Source organism: Mandrillus leucophaeus, unplaced genomic scaffold, assembly GCF_000951045.1.
Source record: "Mandrillus leucophaeus isolate KB7577 unplaced genomic scaffold, Mleu.le_1.0 Scaffold560, whole genome shotgun sequence".
Lineage (NCBI taxonomy): Eukaryota > Metazoa > Chordata > Mammalia > Primates > Cercopithecidae > Mandrillus > Mandrillus leucophaeus.
The window spans coordinates 1,508,848-1,528,917 of record NW_012106031.1 but is presented as its reverse complement, the minus strand read 5'-3'; the positions used below and the strand labels follow the sequence as shown (position 1 = coordinate 1,528,917).

Below are 20,070 nucleotides of genomic sequence, written 5' to 3'. Positions count from 1 at the left end.
ATAACTGCCCTTTGTTAGTCTGATTCAAAGGTTTGTAAAAGGCATTGTGAACATATGCTCACCTAAAGTTTTCTTTACCAATTTTAATATTCAAACTATTTTAACATGTTAATGATCTAATTTTATGGAGCCAAAGACTTGTCTCTATTTCTCAATGACATCTATTTTTATTAACTTCTACAGATTGTTAACACTCCTGTGTGTACATAACTGGATTATTATTTTTTTTGAGACAGATTTCACTCTTATTGCCCAAGGTGAAGTGCAGTGGAGCAGTCCCAGCTCACTGAAACCTCCGTGTTCCGGGTTCAAGCAATTCTCCTACCTCTGCCTCCCAAGTAGCTGGGATTACAGGTGCCCACCACCATGCCCAGCTAATTTTTGTACGTTTAGTAGAGATGGGGTTTCACCATGTTGGCCAGGCTGGTCTCAAACTCCTGGTCTCAAGTGATCCACAAGCCTGTCTCCCAAAATCCTGGGATGACAAGTGTGAGGCACCACACCTGGCCTGAAGTGGATTATTTCTTAATGGCACAAGTTATCCAAACCAAGTGCAGATTTCCTAGTTAACATGTACTGTTTACCTGGCTAACCCATGTGTACCTCCCAGAATATTCTCCATCTGTGTCTGCCTCCCAGCTTTGAGGGGACTCCTCTAAATCTATTGAAGTTGTGTAGTAGTCTGGGCCAGCAGGCTGGAGGATGACTCCAGATCTGACTCTTTCAACCCACCCTCCCTTCTAGATCAACTCACATGGACCTTCTTAGCTTCATGTCTGAGCTTACTCCCCTCCACAACTTTGTCCTGCTTATATATGGAATCTGACCACAATCTACCTACCTCCTAATGGGCTCAGAAGGCCCCATGGGGCACAGGTGCTAGGAAGGTCCCTAGACTTCAACCTGAAAGGTGCCTCCAAACCCAGATGTAACACTCGACACCACTCATCTACAATCTTCTCTCTACATTTTCTAACTACAACTGGACTAAAGAAAGAGCAATCCAGGCCAGGTGTGGTGGCTCACACCTGTAATCCCAGCACTTTGGGAGGCCGAGGTGGGTGGATCACGAGGTCAGGAGTTCAAGACCAGCCTGGTCAAGATGGTGAAGCCCTGTCTCTACCAAAAATACAAAAATTAGCCAGGAGTGGTGGTGGGTGCCTGTAATCCCAGCCACTTGGGAGGCTGACACAGAGAATTGCTTGAATGCAGGAGGCAGAGGTTGCAGTGACCTGAGATTGCATCACTGCAGGGTGACAGCAAAGACTCTGTGTCAAAAAAAAAAAAGCAATCCATGATGAAGGAACAAAGAACAGACCCTCACTACTCCCCCTACCCTTTCACTGTCTTTTAAACCATGTTTACAAAATAGGATTAAGAACTACTCTAGAGGGCCATGTACATGATAAGATTATCTTTTATTAGAGATCTTATATTACATATTCCCAAAAAGATATAAAATCTTCCAAGAGAAAAATATCAAAACCTGTTGATTCCAAGGTGAACAAAATGATCAAAATGAAGGCAAACATTTTCTTCCAGACAAAGGAATATAAAAACATTTCGGCACAAGTACAACAAAGGTATGGGAAGATCATGATAATGTTTTACAACGCATTTTACAGCATTTTATTTTAATCAGTATTTGTAGAAAATAAGGATGCTGAGTTCTTGAACACTGCAGTCACAAACTCAAAATTTCCAAAAAAAGGAAAGAAAACACTGAACTATTTGGTCAATTGAACATCTGTAATAATAAATGTAATGAAACCTAACCAAATAAATATGCCACTGAGATCACAACTGAAGTGTATGGTTTTTAGTGTGTGCCAGAGACATTACATTATTTAATCAGTTTTTGACCACAACCCAAAGCAAAAGCATCCTCTCTTCATTTTCCTGATGATTTATTCTAAAAGTAACTTTAAAAAGCAGAAACTTGCTGGTTAAAGAGAATTTCTGCTTTACCTGTGAACTGCTGGTAGCAACACAAGCTGAATAAAACCCCAGACTAACATGGGACAGATCCATCTCAAACAACCAGAAGTGGCAAAATCACTGTTATTGCATCAAGATTTTTTTTTTTTTAATTTCATCTGATCAGAATTTCCAGAATGATTAAGCACACCCACTTAACCACAGAACACACTGAACTCCCACAGGAAGGTTTTACATTTAAGATGCAATGAAAATACTGATCTCATTCCTGGGGTTTGCTTCTGGCAACCCTAACATCTGTAGATGTCCACAAAAAGGAAGTCCTTCTTCTTTTTTTAGTTTTTTCCCAAAAAATGTGGAAGAAAACTTACAGTACATGTTTATTGCATGAAGTTACCCCTTGTAATATCTTTATCAACACTGGTATTGTTTCCTTAATTATTAAAGGCAAATGAGTTTATGAATTTAACGTAACAATAATCTTGGGAGCTGCATCTTGAGTCAAAATCCAGATGATCATCAAACTATATGGTGAAAGAGAAACTGGGTTTTTATTTCTCTATAAAGATGTTGGAAAGACAAAAGGTAAATGGAGGTTGAAAGCCACAGAATACGAAATCGATTATCTCAAAGAGAATTTTCAAAACTGTATATACTCAAAGACTCCTTTCTATGCTAAAACTGAATAGTCTAAATGTTGCTATTATTTTAATGTTAAGGAAACAATAATCCCAAATAAATTTTATTAAAAGCACTGTAATGGCACATGGGCTCAGAACTTCATTAAGGTTAGCACATACAAAAGTTGAGAATTGAATGAACAAACATATTCCTTAGTTAGATAAACCATGATGAGCTACATAAAAGTGGGTTTCAAAACAAGATCAATTTTAAAGCATTCTCTCTTTAATATAGTTAACTACTGTGAAATGGAAACAGTAGCTGGATTTTGCATTTTACAAAATCCTTGCTTCAAGTTGCAGTTTCCTTGGCAGCAGCATATTTTAATTAACAATATTTTCCTTCCTTATTTTGTTTTCCGACATCTCAGTACATTCAAATAGTCAAAATGTTTAGAGTAACATCACCACAAATTTAATGAAACAGATCAGAATGTGGCCAGCATTGTCAGGCAAAAATTACACAATTTATGTGTCATAGAAAGTACCCACCCCTCTCCCCGATCCCGCAACATTCCCCCTTCCCCAGACAGTAATATGGACACTGATTTAACAAGACTTATAAAAAAATAAGGCACATTTATTTTGATATGGTAATTTTAAAATAGAAACCCCTTCTCAGAACACCTGTATTCAAATGAGCTGTGTAAAAAGACACCTTGTGGTACCTAAAATAGGTTTATGGTACCTATGGAATTGCTTCTATTTTAGTGAAGATGGAATAAATTGCACCCATCCCACATTGTCAAGTAATGAAAATATGCCTCTTTTTCTACTGTTGAATGATTCAAAATCAGGTATTTCTGGAAATACTTAGAAAGGGTAGGAAGGGAAGGAAAAGGTCAAGAGGTACACCAGAAAAAGGTATAAAAATCAACTATGTTAATCATAAGGGTGGATAGATTGCACTTTTCCACTTATTTCAACACATAATTTTTCAAACTAGTATGAATGATTGCAACCATTTTGGCCATTAGCTTTTACCCACAAACACTTTATTCCATTTCAGCCAAATAGGTATTTTTGTAAAACTAATGAAGGATCAGCACACAGATATTGTAAGAATCTCTTCACAACCCCCAACACAGACATAATTAGTTAGCATTTAACCTGAGATACAATCTGTTGAGAGGCTGTCTTTAAATATTCCTTCATTTGTTGCATCAATTCATACTGATGGTGGTAGTTCATGGGAGGAAGTTTAAAAAAAAAGAAACTTGACCGATAGCATGGCTTTTTTTTTTTTTTCTTACTGTGGTAAAAGAAAAAAAAAAATCACAGAATCACAGAATTTATCTTCTCACAGTAGCCAGAAGCTAAAATAATGTGCTTCTTTATTGCACGTCAAACCAAGAAAGGTATAAAAGCCAATGATTCTCAATCTAAATGTGAAAGTCAGGTTCACCTCAACCGGATTCGGTATGTGCTGATTTCCATTGGACTCAAGTTGATCTCACTTATATTCTGAGTGCCGGGAGGTGAATGCATCAAGGATAATGATGAAAGTGTGAGACTTTCGACAATAAACTTGTTAAAAAGTTTCTGTACCAACATCTGAAAAGTAAATGATAAAATTTGCATATTTAGATCAACTTTGAAGATTAGCAGCACAACTATATATTCTGTGAAAATCAGTATGAGAAGGAATAAAACAGTATGTTGAAATTCTCTTTTGAGGAAAAAAGGGTGGAGTAAATATACATACACAAGTTATTAAACATACATATATAAGTTCTCTTTTATGGAAAAAAGGGTGAATTAAATATACATATATACATGCTTGAACATATAGACTATCCTTGGAAGGAAACAGGAAACCAGCAATGGTCATGAGCAACATATTCTGCATTCCTTTTTGTATTGCTTGAGAATTTTATCACGCACAGGGGCTTTTTCAATAAAAGAAAGGACACCCAATGGCCAAGAAGCTTTAAAAACATCCTTATTCTCTTTTAGTCCATACTTATCCCTAACAATGGTAGTCCTCAACCACTTTTTGCTGTTTCAACAGAGTTGAGAGAGAGCACACAGGCTCACTACAAGGAAGGATCATATGTCATTGAGTCCCAGTCTATACAGTAGACAGGTCATTTGAAAAGTGTTTCCCTCACTGCTGCCATGTTATCTGTCTCTCTGGATCATATAACCCCCTTATGATTCAAGGCCTTAATGTCAGAATGCTCAGAACCAAGTATACTTAGATCATCAACAATAAGATAGAGTGCAAATACAGTATAATAAAAAAGTAATAAAAATATCAGTGCTTTCTTGGCATCAACTCCAAGCAGGGTAGGGTAAAAGAAATGTGGAAGCTAATCTATCTAAGTAGGTTTAGGGCTCCTACCACATTTTTCTTTTCTTTCTGGACCCCACACATGCTAATTTGTAGGATTGGAACTGAATCACTTGAGTCTGGTCTACAGCATTATTTATGGGGTTTTGGAGGAAAGTTGGGTCAGCTGAGCTGCCTGGTGAGGCAGACCTGCTTGTGTGCCTAAATCAGCCCAGCTGCCTTCTCTGAGTCATGGCCCTTTCAGTGACAAAGGCAGGAGATTGGAGGTTTGTTTCCTTCCAAGGACAGGCTTGATGGAACTGCCAGAAAGACCAACTTGAAGAGAAATAACAAATAGGCAGCCAGCAAGCTGTGTTCAGACTGAGGATCTGTTTGGCCTGCACAGTGTTGACTCATATGCAAATCTGCATTAATCAGAAGACCAAGACCTACATTTATTTCCCAAGGGAAAACAACTGATTGGTGCTACGTACGGCTGCCTCCTGGGCTGTGGGTAGATTATCCTACTAGCCTACAGTCTCAATTTTCCCAGTTGCTTCTTTATGGCTACCTCTATAAAGCTTCAGTTACTATAAACTTGCCTTGGCCTCTGTAGGACTTAGGTGTACCAGTGCTGAACTAAATGATATGTAAGCATGTATGGTTCGGGGGAGGAGAAAACTGGGGGACTGGGAACAAGGCACTTTGTAGGCTGGAAATAGAAGGCCGAGGAAATGACAAGAGCATTGCCTTCAAATGTGCATAAACTCCAGCTATGCCTTTTGATGTTGACAAGGAAAGCAGGCTGAAGTTTTGAGAAAGTGTATTTTTCAGATGGGGAGATTCAAACTAATTTGCAGACTGATGAAACTGAGACAGTAAAGAGGCAATGAAATATGATCTTATTGTCAAGATTCTTTGCAGAAAGAGATTTCAAAGCACATTAACAGTAAGCAAAAATAACCTTTTCAACTTACCTTTCCCTGAGTAGTAGAACAAAACAGCCCTGTGCCTTTGCTAGAGAACCGACAATCAAATCCTTTTCTGTGGAGGATTAAAGCTGCCTCATTGGAATGCCCACTGCCCACCTGCAAATGAGCAGAATGGAGTCACACCGCGCAGACAATAAAACAAATATTTACAGTACTTCACACACCACTCTCTTGATGTCAGCATCCAAAAGCACATTTATTTAGCAAGAAAGTTAGGCAAATTCATTTCTCCTCAGGTCCATGCTCACTGTCCATTCACCTGCTACCATCCTCTCCTACCTGTACTGAGCCAGATGAGATTATGTTCTAAGGTTACTTGTTAGGTAACCTCATGCCTTGGTTTCTCCTATAATCTTAGGTTTCCTTATGTCCATATATTATTTGTTTTATCAAAGTTTCTTCAAATAAAGCATTTTGTTTTCATCTTACTTTTTGAACACACATGTCAGTTGAATAAACTACACCTAAACTTAGTCCTTATCTGGTCACTGAATGATATACCATCTAACTTAGAAGTCACACATGCGTCTTTATTGAACACTAATTTTTGCTAACTGCATTCTTAATCTTTGATGTATTGATTCATTATTTTTATATTAGAGCTATTTAAATTTAGTTATGCTTTCACTTGGTAGGCCAGCTCACATTTATCAGTTTGATGTATCATTTAAATTGATACTACAGAAGCTATTGTGGATGGGCAGGCAAAAATAAAAATATCCACATGACAAGTCAGCTAAGAGGGTCAGTATACCTTTTCTCACAATAAAATTTCTCATATCCATTTAAGTATCAATGTCATGAATGGTTCAGGCCTCTGAATATTATAAAATACAATTATCTTAATAAATTTTATGTTTCGTAAAGTTGGAAGGTGTTTATGATAAGATAAATGAATTTAAAATCCCTGGAAAAATTAAGAAACATACAGTTTTTGAAAAAAAGAGTCATGTGCTGCTTAGCACTGACACTGTGATAAAACTGATTCTTTCCTCTGTTCTCTGGTCACAGACAGGAATATGCCCAAACTCTTGATCATCCTCACCAGGGGATAAGATTTTTTAATGTACTAAAGAGACATCTTTCCTGAATAGCTGCCAGAATCTCCACCACCGATTTGATTTTAATGTGCCTGAATGGTTTAAAGCTGTCCTCACCTCAGAGTCTTGGCTGGAATAACCTATGTTATGATGTCTCACACTGATATTTTATAGTGGTACTGCTAAGATTTTGCTTGAAGGAAAAGTCATTTAAGGAATTCTGAGTCATCACAAGACCAAGATACACACAGCAATTTTAAATCACATAATAAAAATTTCTAATGCATTTCAATACATTTAAAACACCCTCCCCATGTAGTATAAAAATAAATAGGAAATCCTTCATTTATGGTATCATTAGATCTCCCAAAGAAAAACAAAGAGGACTCTATCATGTGCCAACTGTGAAACCTTAGAATAGTAATTTCTTCTTCCTAAATATCTATTTTTTGCCTGCAAAATGGAGGTAATGCTTCATGGAGTCACTGTGTGGATTAACCTGTTGAAAATACTATGTAAGTAGCCTCACGCTGCCGTGTAGGGCAGAATGCGCTAGTGCAGGAGCTGTGTAGTAAGAGTGGTTCAGAGCCTGAGTGGGGAGTCAGACACCTGGAGATTTGGATCCTTGCTCTGCAACTTACTAGCTGTGGATTTCAACAAAACCAGGTTTTCCTTTTCCATAAAATGAAGATGAAATGAAATGAAATAGCTTAACGAAGATCTGGTCAAGTGTCTGGCACACAGGAAGCCCTTAGCATAAATTTCCTTTATTGACATTACAACTTTGTAGCTAAAGACTCAGGGAACTCCTAAATTATATGTCTAGAGTCATATATCAAAATCATAACAAAGTCTGTATTCAGATTAACAGGTTAGAAACCCTCTTCATTAAGCTCTTTTAAAAGCACATATCACTATTAACCTAAAGCATTTGGCTTTTTTAACTCATGGGTCCATCCTTACTTATCACTTGATAGCATGCATTGCTACAATTCCTGCAACACATTTGCTCTTGGAATAATGAATTCCTAAGGCCTTTATAGCAACAGAAGGGGACAAAAAAAGTTGGGAGGGAAACACCTTTGGAATTCTACATTTGAATTCCACAAGAAATTTAAACCAACAATACAAAAATAGAGATAAAAGTCATATAAATTATCTTTCACTGATAGAAAAAGTTATACTTTCTCTCAAAACTAAAATTACATCACTTTTGTAAGAACAAACTGAAATAGCAATCATCTTTGTCCAAGTTTTTAAAAAATCAAATATTCATGAAAGTATCAGTTTTCAAGCAAAAATACCTGAGGCAAAGCAGCAGTTTTTCAGTTTCAAAGTCTGTCTAGACATTTATTTCCAAGAAAACTGTTTTTCAAAGTAGGGAAACTGTGAATTTAAATTGAATATGCATGCAGGAAAACAGATACCTTTAAGTAGTTACACTGTATGCTCTAGGAGAGTAAACACATTTTGGAAGAACTGCTTTTACATTCATTAATGCATTAGTAATATCTGGACCCCATAAAACGGGAGGATGTGGGGAAGAAAATTTACAATTTTTGAAACTGTGCCAAGCACTGTGGTAGGTAACTATCTTTGTAAAACAGATCAGATCACTTTCAAGGCTGGATTACTGAAGTAAGGCTGGCATATTCAAAAGTTGCACAGAGAAAACCCATTGCAAACTTAATTCAGGGGATAAAACCAACATTCAGCTAACAGACTAAGCTGGGCCTCTGAGGCTTTTCCAGCAACTTGGTGGAGTATGGGGAAAGGTGATTTGGTTTGCAGAATGAAGCCATCAGATAAAGTGGCGCTTAGAGAAAGCTGGATCAGACCAATGACTTTTTCTACCATGAACCATTTATGTGACTTTGAGTAAACCTCTACAAATTCAGCAAGCTAAGCGGGACATGTGAAGAGTCCCTCTGAGGACTAAGGGTCAACTGCAGTGACAATATCAGTCATTGCTAATACCTGTTGAGCACTTGCTGTGTGCCATACCCTGTGCAGAATGCTTTTCATCAATTAACTCATTTTATCTCACAACAACCTTTGAAATATTTGAGATGGTATATGAGTTTGTATTAAAATATGTAAATATACGGGAAAATCTCTATCACAAAGCATTCTCTCTTATACTCAAACAGCAATGACCACAAGTGATCCTGGATTAGCCCTTAAGTCTTTTCCCGCCAGTGGTTGGGATATCCTTCTGTAGGTGTCCTATTATTACTGAGGACACAAGAAAAATAGACAGTGTATTCCCTCACATTTTCAGTGCTCCCTCTCCCTTCTTGTTCCCATGCAAGACAGTATAAGGTTCTGAGAAGCCATCTGGACTCAGACACACCTGTGTGTGCTCCCAGGACCACATTTAATGGCTGTGTGCCCTAGAGAGTTAACTGTCGTATCTCTAGGTCAGTTACTTTCCTATTCTGTAAGATAGGATGAAAATACTGTCTACCTTCTTAGTGTTGTTGTGAGAGCTTTAAAGTTCATGTAAAGCACTTGGCACAATGACTGGCAAACAGACAATTTTAGATATGTTATTTTTAAATATCTGAGGAATTAGTAACAAAGTATTAAGTTGGTACAAAAGTAATTGTAGCTTTGCCATTACTTTTAATAGCAAAAACTGCAATTACTTTTGTACCAACCTAAAATATCAGGAATAAGTCAAAATGACATCAAGATTTACTCTGGCAATAAATGTCAACCTCTAATTTATAAAGAAGTGCCAATGTTTTTACCTCATTATTAGTGATAATCGCCATTGTTCATGACTGAACTATCACAGGTAAGAACCTTTATTTGTCAAGCACTCATAGGGCTTACTATGTGCCACACACTGTTCTAAGCGCTTTACTGACACTAAAATTATCTCCAATCCTCAGAACATCTCTAAGGTAAGTATTATTACCATCTCCATGTCACTACGGAGGAGGCTGAGACTCAGAGAGTTAAGTGACTTGCTCTAAGTCACATGGTTAGAAAGCGAAGCAGACACGCTCATACCCAGGACATCTGATTCCAAAATTTAAGCTTTTAACAGCTTCCTTCTCCTACCTTTGCACTAGCTACAAATTTGTGCTCATAGATACCTAGCCAGGAGAGAAAAGATAAAAATTATTTTTGATGTAAAATAACAAAATACTCTAAACTAAAGGAGATAACCCCTCCAATTTATGGCTGAAAAAGGGGAGTATTGACTGATGGTTCCAGCAGAGATAAAACTGTAACTTATCAAAAAATATATCAATTCAGAAATCAAGCTTTGGAAATTGTAATTTCCTTCCACCTACCACCTATCCACCTATCCATTTATCCCACTTCAAATAGGATTTAAGGCCATTCTGGAAATTATACACATATGACAGTTTCTTCTAAGGAAAAAGCAGGTGAATAGTCCTCTACCGAAGATCTTAAGATGTGAGTTATGTCATTCTTCTCTCGTACCAAAAGAAACAGTAAACTTTTGGAAACTGTAGTAAACACTATGTGTGCACCCACCATTTATGGGGAAAAGAGGGACCATAACTTTGGCCAAATTCTCCAGGACTCATGGGACGCCACCTCCCTCACAGAGTTAGTAAGGTGCACATAGATTAAGGTACGGCTACACATCTGGTGGGAAAATGTCTCCAACCCACTCAGATTCTTTGAAAATACCTAACACTCATCTCTAGTGCATTCTAGCAGCTGGAAAGGTTAGAAAATTACATGCTTCATTATAAGTCCAAAGACAGGAAATAACCAGCAGAAATTCATTTTTTAGGGTGCTCATTAAAATGTCCAATAATAGCTATCCTGTTTTGATCAACAAGATAAAATGACAGAAAGAAAGGGAAGGTAAACGGCTGTTCTTAGATATGTACAACAAAGGAATTTTTTTTTCTCACAATTCTCACCTTTCCAGAAGCTAGGAGATCAATAAAGCACCAATCAATTCTTATAAGAAAGACAAAGTAAAATCCTCAAACTGCCTTTTATAAGAAAAGAAGAGGCAGAATGAACAAGTGGAGAGATAAAATCTTATTCAGTAAGTGCTGCTGATATTGAAATGATGGTTAACTATTTGCAAGAAACAGTTAAATACAAATCAAAATAAATTACATAGAGAATAAAAAGAGATATATATATATCATGTTTATATAAAATAAATACGTCTAAATATAAAAGTCAAGGAAATAATCTAAAAATAAAGGAAAAAAAAAGAGTTGAACTACATATCACTTTTCTAAAGTGACTCCAAGTAGAATGGCTCCATGAAACTGAGCTTAACCAGCTTCCTCTTTGTCCCTCTATTCCAGACTGAACCTGCAGCTCCAGCTTCAGAAGCCTGACTCATGATCTGTCCTCCCATGAGATACTCCCAGCATCTTCTCTACCCAATCTCCCTTCTTCTTAAATAATGGTCCTTTCCTGATGACAAGGCTTTTGCATTTAGTATATTTGAGTGGTGTTCCTGTTTCCTAGGTTTCAAACCTTTACAGAAGCTTCTTTGTAGTATCTCAAGCTCTTCATGGTGTAGGGAAAGGGGGTGATCAAGGAAAAGAGTTGAAAGACGGGTCAACCGAATAGGAAGGCTAATGGGTAAGTTTGTAGATAGTGGCTGGAATGGGCGAGGCCATGCAGCATGTTGTGAGGCAGGGCTTCAAGAGATGTTTGTTCCCCTCTTCATCTGAATACAAATATATGGCATATAATCATTTCCAAAAATTGATATAAAGCAGAAAAGCAAGATATGTCTGTCTAAAAGCAAGATATGTCTATACAAAAATGTAAACTCATCTACTAATATAGAGGATTCCCGGAAAGCTTGGACTTTTACAAACAAATGTAGTAATTCTAAAAAAGTCAAATGCTACCCTCTGAGGCCACACACAGCACTGAGATTCAGAGGCCTGGCTGTAGGTCTGATTCTGCCATTTGCGGCTGAGTGATTTTATTTTTATCATTTAACTTAGCTCTAACTCTTACTTTCCTAATTTAGGAAATGGAGATAACTCAGCAATTTCATCAGAAAAATTTCTAAAAATTATGAATTCCTAGGCTCTCCTCCCCAGCCCTATAGAATCAGAATCTCAGAGATCTTGAAATTTGTAAAAGTCTCTATGTTTAAAATCTCCCCTGTGTGATCCAGACACAGCGAATCTGAGGACTAGTAGTTGAAACTGCTGAACCACCTCAGTGGGTTATTACCTGCAGCCTGCAACTCGCCTCCCTCACTGTTCTTTGAATATATAACCCCTTATCCCAGGAGTCAAGAAAACCAACTGAGGTTTAGAACTGAGAAACCTTTAGACAGCGGCCCAGAGGAGGGCCAAGCAAGGCAATCTCTATCACGGTGCCGTAGGATTTGGTCAGGCAGGAAGATATGTGTCCTTATCATGCTAAAGTGGCCTTCAAACACATGTCTCAAGAAATACTCTGGTGATTAGGAAAATGCTTACTTAAATACAAGGCAATGCAGACTTCAGGTCTTGCTTGGAACCTATGTCTATTTTGACATTATTTCAAGGGGAAAAATCAGTTGCATTCTCCAAATGAACAGCCCATTATTGCACATTGGAAGCTTCTAGCTCACAGAAACAGGAACCCAACCAAAATGCTTAGGTCTGGCTTCTGCACTTATTCATTGAGTTATTTTGGTCTTTCTTTTAGTATGAGCATGGAATTACACTGGACACTTGGTAAGTACAGCTTTCTTTGAATCAATACCCACAACAGTTCCCTTCAATGATTATCTTTCTATTATCAGGTTAGGGCAATTCTTCAAAGAAGTGGTTTTGAATGGACCAATCCTTCCTCTTGGATTACTAGCGGGCTTTTAAACAACTGTTATAAATATGTGCTAAGAGTCAAAGGCTAACACAGGAACTGGCACCAACTGATATTATATGATAATGCAAAACTCTCAAGTATTTAGTTATGATTATGTGCCAGCATGGTGGTTATCAATAGGCATTATTAACATTTCAGTTTTTAATCCTCTTGGTCAAATCTTTATGTTGTTAAGTTGCTCTCTATTCCCTCTGCTAAAACCCCAATCTGCACCCAAGTTGGAGTATCATTAGGATAACAAGGTATGTTTACAAAGTGCTTTTGTTTTCAAAAGGCTTTCACAACAGGATTTCATCTGTTTTTAGCAAAAGACCTGACACAGCAATACGTGACATTAACCTCATGTTATAAATGGTAGCTGAGTCAGCAGTCACTCAGCCCACAGGTAGGGAGGGTGGCCCACCTGTCCAAAGGCACGAAGAACAACGGGAAGCCAGGTGGCTGCAGTGAGTAGAGGCCAGGCTGCGGAGGGCCTGAATGCTCAGTGTCTGAGCCAATTCCAGAGGCAATGGGATTTTTCATCTGAGAAGGGATTAGATTTGTATTACAAGAAAACAGTCAAAAGCAGGAAGGATGTGAAGAAGTGAGTGACCACTAAAAAAAGGTGACATAAAAAACAAGTTCCAGGCTTTGCTTACAGAAGGTAAAACCCTATGCTCACTGACTCTAGTCAGCTCCAGCTGCTTCCAGAAAACAATCACATTTAAAACAACTACAGTGGAGGAGCCCTAGAAGTGAGGCTAAGGGACAGTGACCACCCATCCTCCCCAGAAGCTTCTGGGTTCTTTAGGTCGCTGATGTCCTCTACCATCTGTGCTGGGCGGTGGTAACCTGAAGCCCAGAGTATTTGATGCCCTCTACTCTATTCTTTCCATTTCTTTTAGCCCATTAATTTATGACATGACACCTCAGGGAGCCAAAATGTAGACCTACAAAAAAACCATAGCAGAATCCTAGAAAAAACATCTATACAATTCACTGATTCAAAGTAGTTTTTGAGATCCTTTGTGCAGGCATTGTTCTTCACCGGGATATAGCAATGAATAAAGGACAAGCACAGCTCTCATGGAGCTTCTGTTCTGGCCACATATCTCTCCGGCCTCAGGGCCTTCACACTTGCTCTTTTCCTGGAGCACTCTACCCCCAGAAATCTGCAGGAGTTTCTTATTCTCTGACCCTCTTCAGATTCTTACTCCATTATCACCCCTGTGAGGCCCTCTCTACACACCTTAATCAAAATTGTGTTACCTCCTCTGAATGGCTCTTCACTTTTTACTCCTTCATAACACTTAACACCATCTAACATATATTTCTCTTACTTTTTCTTATTTTTCTCCTCCCATTAGATTCTAAGCTCCAGAAGGGAAGGGGCATTTGTCTGTTTTGTTCACAATTGTATCCCTAGTGCCTATGGCAGTAACTGGTATGTAGCGGGTAGGAAATAAATCCTGCAAGTTCACTCATATGATTTTAAAAAGCCTTTCCATATATATATATATACACACACACACACACACGCCTTAAGCATTTGCTTGTAGTCATTGTTACAAGTCATATATGTTTGCCTGCATAGCCAAGCATAAGTTCCTTATCTCTGAAGGAAACCAAAATACTTCTCTCTCAAAAAACTGAGGATTATTGAGCTGAAGAAGGAAAAAAACCAGGGGGCCATTCTGTCCCTTCTTCTGCCTGCTTGATGGCAGGACAGCAATTTACAAATACAAGAGGTCTTCAGCCCTGCCTCTCTGCCTTTTCTTGTCTAAAGACAGGCCCCTTTACAAGGCTTGCTAATCAGCTGAGACAGCAGTGCCAGAGCATCTAGGAGCAGACTTCACTCTTCCCATAAATTTATCCTCCCACATTTTCCTGCCTTTTGGAAGCCTGAAGATGCTTTCTTCTTTGTCTTGTCTCTAGAGGATTTATGGCTGTTTGTTAAAACATTATTTAGGCAAAGTCCCAAGACCACTGCCTTGGGAAAAATACACTTTTGAACTGAGGCCTCTCTCAAGCGACGGGTACAGCATGTACAATGTACTATTGCTATTTTTCCCCTGTTTATCTGACCTTTATTTTCAAAAGTGTCTCAACTAAAAATCTATAAAGGAAAAAAAGAAATTATATTTTTTATGCTATATCTTAGACATAAAGTTGTAAATCTCTAACGTTCAAATTATAGGCATTTATCCTTACTTTATTGCTTTAGTTCTTTGTTCTAAATTAAACATTTCTCACCTCTTATATGTTCTTTAAACATGAGCATCCTCTTCTTTTCATACTTAGGCCTTTACCATGAGGTATTTTCCACAGAATCCATAACCACTTACTATTTCTAGCTAAATCTATGTCAATTTGCAATATCAAAACAGCTTTGCAACACATAAGAACAATGTCAAATGTCTAATTCTTGTTCTTTCCAAATGCTATTTTTTTGATGTTAAAAACAGGTATGTATATAACTGCAGTCTAACCAAATTAAATTTCATACCTAATAAAACTTCCCCATGCTTTTCCTCTAATATTTCTTCTAAACAGTTGGTTTTCTAATGGGAAACTAAGTTGCAGTGATTCTCAAGAGAAAGGTACGAAAATGCAAAGTCTCTGATACAGAAATAACTGAGTACTATTTCTCTAGCTTCTGAGAGATACTGTCTAATAAGGAGAAATGAATGGGAAAAGTCAGTAGTGCTAAACTTAAGGCCCAGATTGTCCACCTACTAATGATATTTCCTGAGCTGCTTGCCATACAGAATTTAAGAGTAAATTAGTATCAGGATATGCTTTAAAATATAGAGCAATAGTCAAATGAAAGGCATGAAGCTTTCGGCTAAAGGTGAAGCCCTGTTAATAATTCCTCAAAGCATAATAAAGCATACTTTTTCCCCCTTTCCTTACTCCCTTAAAACAAGTACATAACAAACAGTAATTTTGTATAAGACATATTTTGAGGCCGGGCGCAGTGGCTCAAGCCTGTAATCCCAGCACTTTGGGAGGCCGAGACGGGCGGATCATGAGGTCAGGAGATCGAGACCATCCTGGCTAACACGGTGAAACCCCGTCTCTACTAAAAAAAATACAAAAAAACTAGCCGGGGGGGGTGGTGGGCGCCTGTAGTCCCAGCTACTCGGGAGGCTGAGGCAGGAGAATAGCGTGAACCCAGGAGGTGGAGCTTGCAGTGAGCTGAGATCGCGCCACTGCACTCCAGCCTGGGCGGCAGAGCGAGACTCCGTCTCAAAAAAAAAAAAAAAAAAAAAAGAAGACATATTTTGAGACATACCTTTGACTGTATTGTTCTCAGATTAACCAGATGAATGTCACAAGGCAAAGATGACTGTAATGGAGAGAATTCACCTTGCAGATCAAGGGTAGGTGAGGAGAACTTATTTGCCATTGGAAAGACTGGATGATTCATGAAAGAAGAAGTTATGTGGCTAAGGAGAGAAGGATAACTGACTGAATTCTTTTCTTCTTCCTAGCAAGAAAAAACAAAAATGTTTAAGAGGTCTGTATTTCCAGTTCTCATCACATTAAAGAACTATCTGAGAGGGTTTAAATATAAAAATATATGAATAATTTGGTTTTATCTTATAAATAACAGTCTTAGAAAACACTCCATAAACTATCAAGTTTAGTTGTAAGCAATACAAGAAAATAAACAGTGCACACCTAACTCATATGTTTAAAATATCTCTCCCATTGATTTAATACTAAAAATACTGAAAACATTTCCTACAAACATTTTAGGACAAGGCACACCTTTTTATGAAAATTATCAACCTATCACAAAACTCTCAAAGTATAAGGATTGGGTTGTACATAGATTATATGTTATGCATCATCAAATATTATCTCCCTTCTCAGGTTTCATCCACCATATTCTTGTGGTTTCATTTATACACCTTAACAAGACCATAAAGGCACGTACTGATTCAAAGCTAAAGTCCATCCATGTTACCAAATGATAGGAACTAAATGTTACCCAATAATAGAATTTAAAGAAAACAAAACTCTCAAAATAAATCCAATTTTAAAATATAAATAACATAGGTGGCATGCCTAGATCATCTGATGGTTTTCTTTCAACTTGGTAAATCAATGCCCATTGTTTCACTATTTTATTCCAAAAGTAGAAGTGTTAAATACGTTACTGAAGTTATCACACACTTACACAGTATATGATTATTCCATATAATTTAAAATGCTTTAGTCTTTGCTGTGATATATGGTTAAAGGCAACACTTCTGTAGGTTCAAACATTAAATAAGCTACTAATGTTGGTAGATTAAATATGCTAGACGACATGCAAAATTAAGTCAATGACTGAGTAGAATCTTAACCAATAATGCCTAAAGAGTAAAAACAGACACAAATAATTTAGAAAATAATTTATGCAGAAAGGTCCTTTGATCACCTGTTATATTTGAACCAAATTTAATTTTGTATCTTATTTTTTTAAATGATTACTCCATTGATATCTTCTGATTTTGCATCCTTTTTGTAATATAAGGCTCAGATAAAAGGCTTGGCTACTGATCTGTGTGAAGAGACAGGATTTATAGAGATATAGAGCTTAAAATTCAGAATGTCAGATTAGCATTGCACAGAAGGGTGCGAGCAAAAAGTGACTAGCATCGTGCCAGAAGCTAACATTAGATGTCATTACAATTCAGACCATGGAGAGAGAAAAAGAAAAATTTAAGACAGCAGAGGGACACTGCAATATTAAGACACTGACAAAAAATCAGGTCTGAAAGAATTGTAAAAAATGTATTCATTCCACATTTTTTTAAAAGAAAGATTAAATAAAGCATGTAAGATAATATTCTCCAACAATACTGAAATTTAATGCAGCTTGTAGAATAACATGAATAAAAGGAATAATTTCAACAAGATATTTTAAATGTACTCTCCAAGATCAAAGAACTTCATAATCTAGGTTAGGATTGCTGACAAAGTCACTCACGAGTAATAAAACACAAAAGATTGAAACAGAAAAGAAAACAAATTTGGGAAGTATTAAGTCCACTCTAGGTCAAGAAACATTCAGAGAAAGCTCTGGCTTTGTTCTACACTCTTGGAGTAATTCCTCGCCACTCCAGTGAATAGCCAGAACACTTCCTGATTAATCTTCTATACCTCAGAAACAATAACGTGCATATATACCAATCCTCCACATCAGATTAGTTCTTCCTAACCATTGGTATTTCCCCAAATTAACCATACAACAGAATGACTTAGGGTACCTTTAATCAACACAGATTCTTGGGTCCTATCCCAAATCTACAAAATCTTGAGAGGTGGGGTCCTGAAAATGCAAAGCTGAAAAGCCTCCCCAGGTAAATTTCATGGAGTCAGCCACACACTGCTCTGTGACCCTGTGCTGGAAACTGCCACCCCAGACATCCAACCTTATAGAGAAAACAGAGCTCCCTTTAGAATCAAAAGATAAGCTTTACCTTTTAACTACCTTTGCATTAAAAAAACAAGATTCGGTTTCAAAGACATTTTGACGGGCAGTCTTTTAAAAGGAAACAACGTCATGGATGTTAAGGACTTCAATAATTTAAAAACTGTGTAGTTTACTATCCTTAGCAAGCTAAGGAAGTTTAGAAAAGAGTTGTGGTTCACTACCCTAAGAGCACCATGAACAAATAACACCGCCAGGTTGGAGTGGCAAAGTCTCACCCAGGGTTCCGCCATTCATGTACTTTCTTATCATATTTTACAGCAACAAGAGGCTCAACAAGATATTAACTGTTGAACCATCGATATTTAAATTAATCTCTACAAAGGTTACCTTTCCACTCTAAGTCACATGATAAACCCAAAGTTTTAAAAACATGTTTTCTACAGGAAAGTTTATGTGTTTAAGTTATAAATGAATCCCCCAGCCTTATACTTAACTAATCTAGTACTATAAATCTTATTTAATTTGTTAGTTGGAAGGCTTCAGATAGTGTAAGTGTAGCTTTCTCTCTGCAGCCTGCCTGACATTAAAGAAAGTTTCTAGCACCTTCTGATCTAAACCACACAAAGTACAGCTCTTCCTCACTGGGTTCCAGCCCTTATTCCATAAGTCAGAACTTCCTGCTAGACTCCTTGGTGCCCTTAATTAAGCTCACTTTGAGTTAAACGATCCTTAAACATCAAAGGCTTCTACTTCATTTACATCAAATTCTGTTAAATTATGGTGAGATAGTAAGAGACCATTTTTAAAGTTACCTTTGTTTATTCAGTTTGACTTGAAACATGGTGGGAACTTAATAAGTCTGTTGAAGTAAATCTATTAATTTAATAAGCAAATGCAATATAAATAAATGAAACAAGAACACTAGAGAGAAAGGGTGGGGTAAAAAGACAAAGGAGATAAAATGAAGAATAATACATTGAATCATAACATTTAGAGGTAAATATCTGTAGCCCAGGACTGAAGACTATGGGGCAAATTTGAAGATACACATTTTGGTAGGTCTGTATGGTATTGAAAAGTTTTTTTGTTGTTTTTAAGCCAACTCTTTAATAAAAAATTCATAATAAAAAATCAATCCCAAAAAACCCAAAACACATTTTTTGGTTTTTACCCAAGAAACTGGAAATTTGTGTCACCCTGGGCAGGCATTCAGTCCCATGTGGAAACAATCAGCTGGAGCTGAGTTGTGGGTCTTAGTGGGATATGTCCTCAAGTTTAATGTAGATCTTCTGGTCACCTAAGTATTTACCCTTATCGTTGACCTCCCTCATGCTGTCACTTTTCTAAACCATATAAGCATTTAAGATTTTAATCTGATCTCTCCCAATTTCTTCTCCTTATATTTAAAGGTAAAACAACACAATTTTAACACTTGAACATTTCCAAGGTTCCTAGCTCAGTGCCTTATTAACCAACCAGTAGCAGGAAAGAGGTAAGGATAAACGGTCAAAGAAACAAATCCTAAAGCCATCAATGCCTGTTTTTAGTCCATTTTTCTGTTGTCATAACAGAATACCACAGACTGGATAATTTATCTATAAAAGAAATTTATTCAGCTCACAGTTATGGAGGCTGGGAAGTCCAAGAACATGCCACTGGCATCTGGTGAGGGCCTTCTTGCTGTGTTATCACATGGTGGAAAGGCAAGACAGTGCATGCAAGAGAGCTCATTTTTATAACAAAGCCGCTGCTGCAATAACTAACCCATTCCCATGATATTCATTCATGAGGGCAGATCCCCCATGACCCAAAAGCCTCTCAAAGGTCCCACTCCCAGCACTACCACAATGGTAGCCAAGTTTTCAACACATGAACTCTTGGGGGACACATTCAA

At 37.5% G+C, this 20,070-nt stretch overlaps 1 protein-coding gene across 1 annotated transcript in view; it reads right to left on the bottom strand.

Annotated features, from left to right (window-relative positions):
- Positions 1–1,399: 1,399 nt before the first annotated feature.
- The window catches only part of MAN2A1 (mannosidase, alpha, class 2A, member 1), a 162,313-nt gene continuing 143,642 nt past the window's right edge, over positions 1,400–20,070 (bottom strand). Inside the window, exons 20-22 of the mRNA XM_011998208.1 lie at positions 16,044–16,238; positions 5,868–5,978; positions 1,400–4,172 (exon numbers count right to left, since the gene is read on the bottom strand). Of these exons, the coding sequence (XP_011853598.1) occupies positions 4,020–4,172; positions 5,868–5,978; positions 16,044–16,238 (459 nt within the window). The 3' untranslated portion in view covers positions 1,400–4,019. The remainder of the gene's footprint in view (positions 4,173–5,867; positions 5,979–16,043; positions 16,239–20,070) is intronic.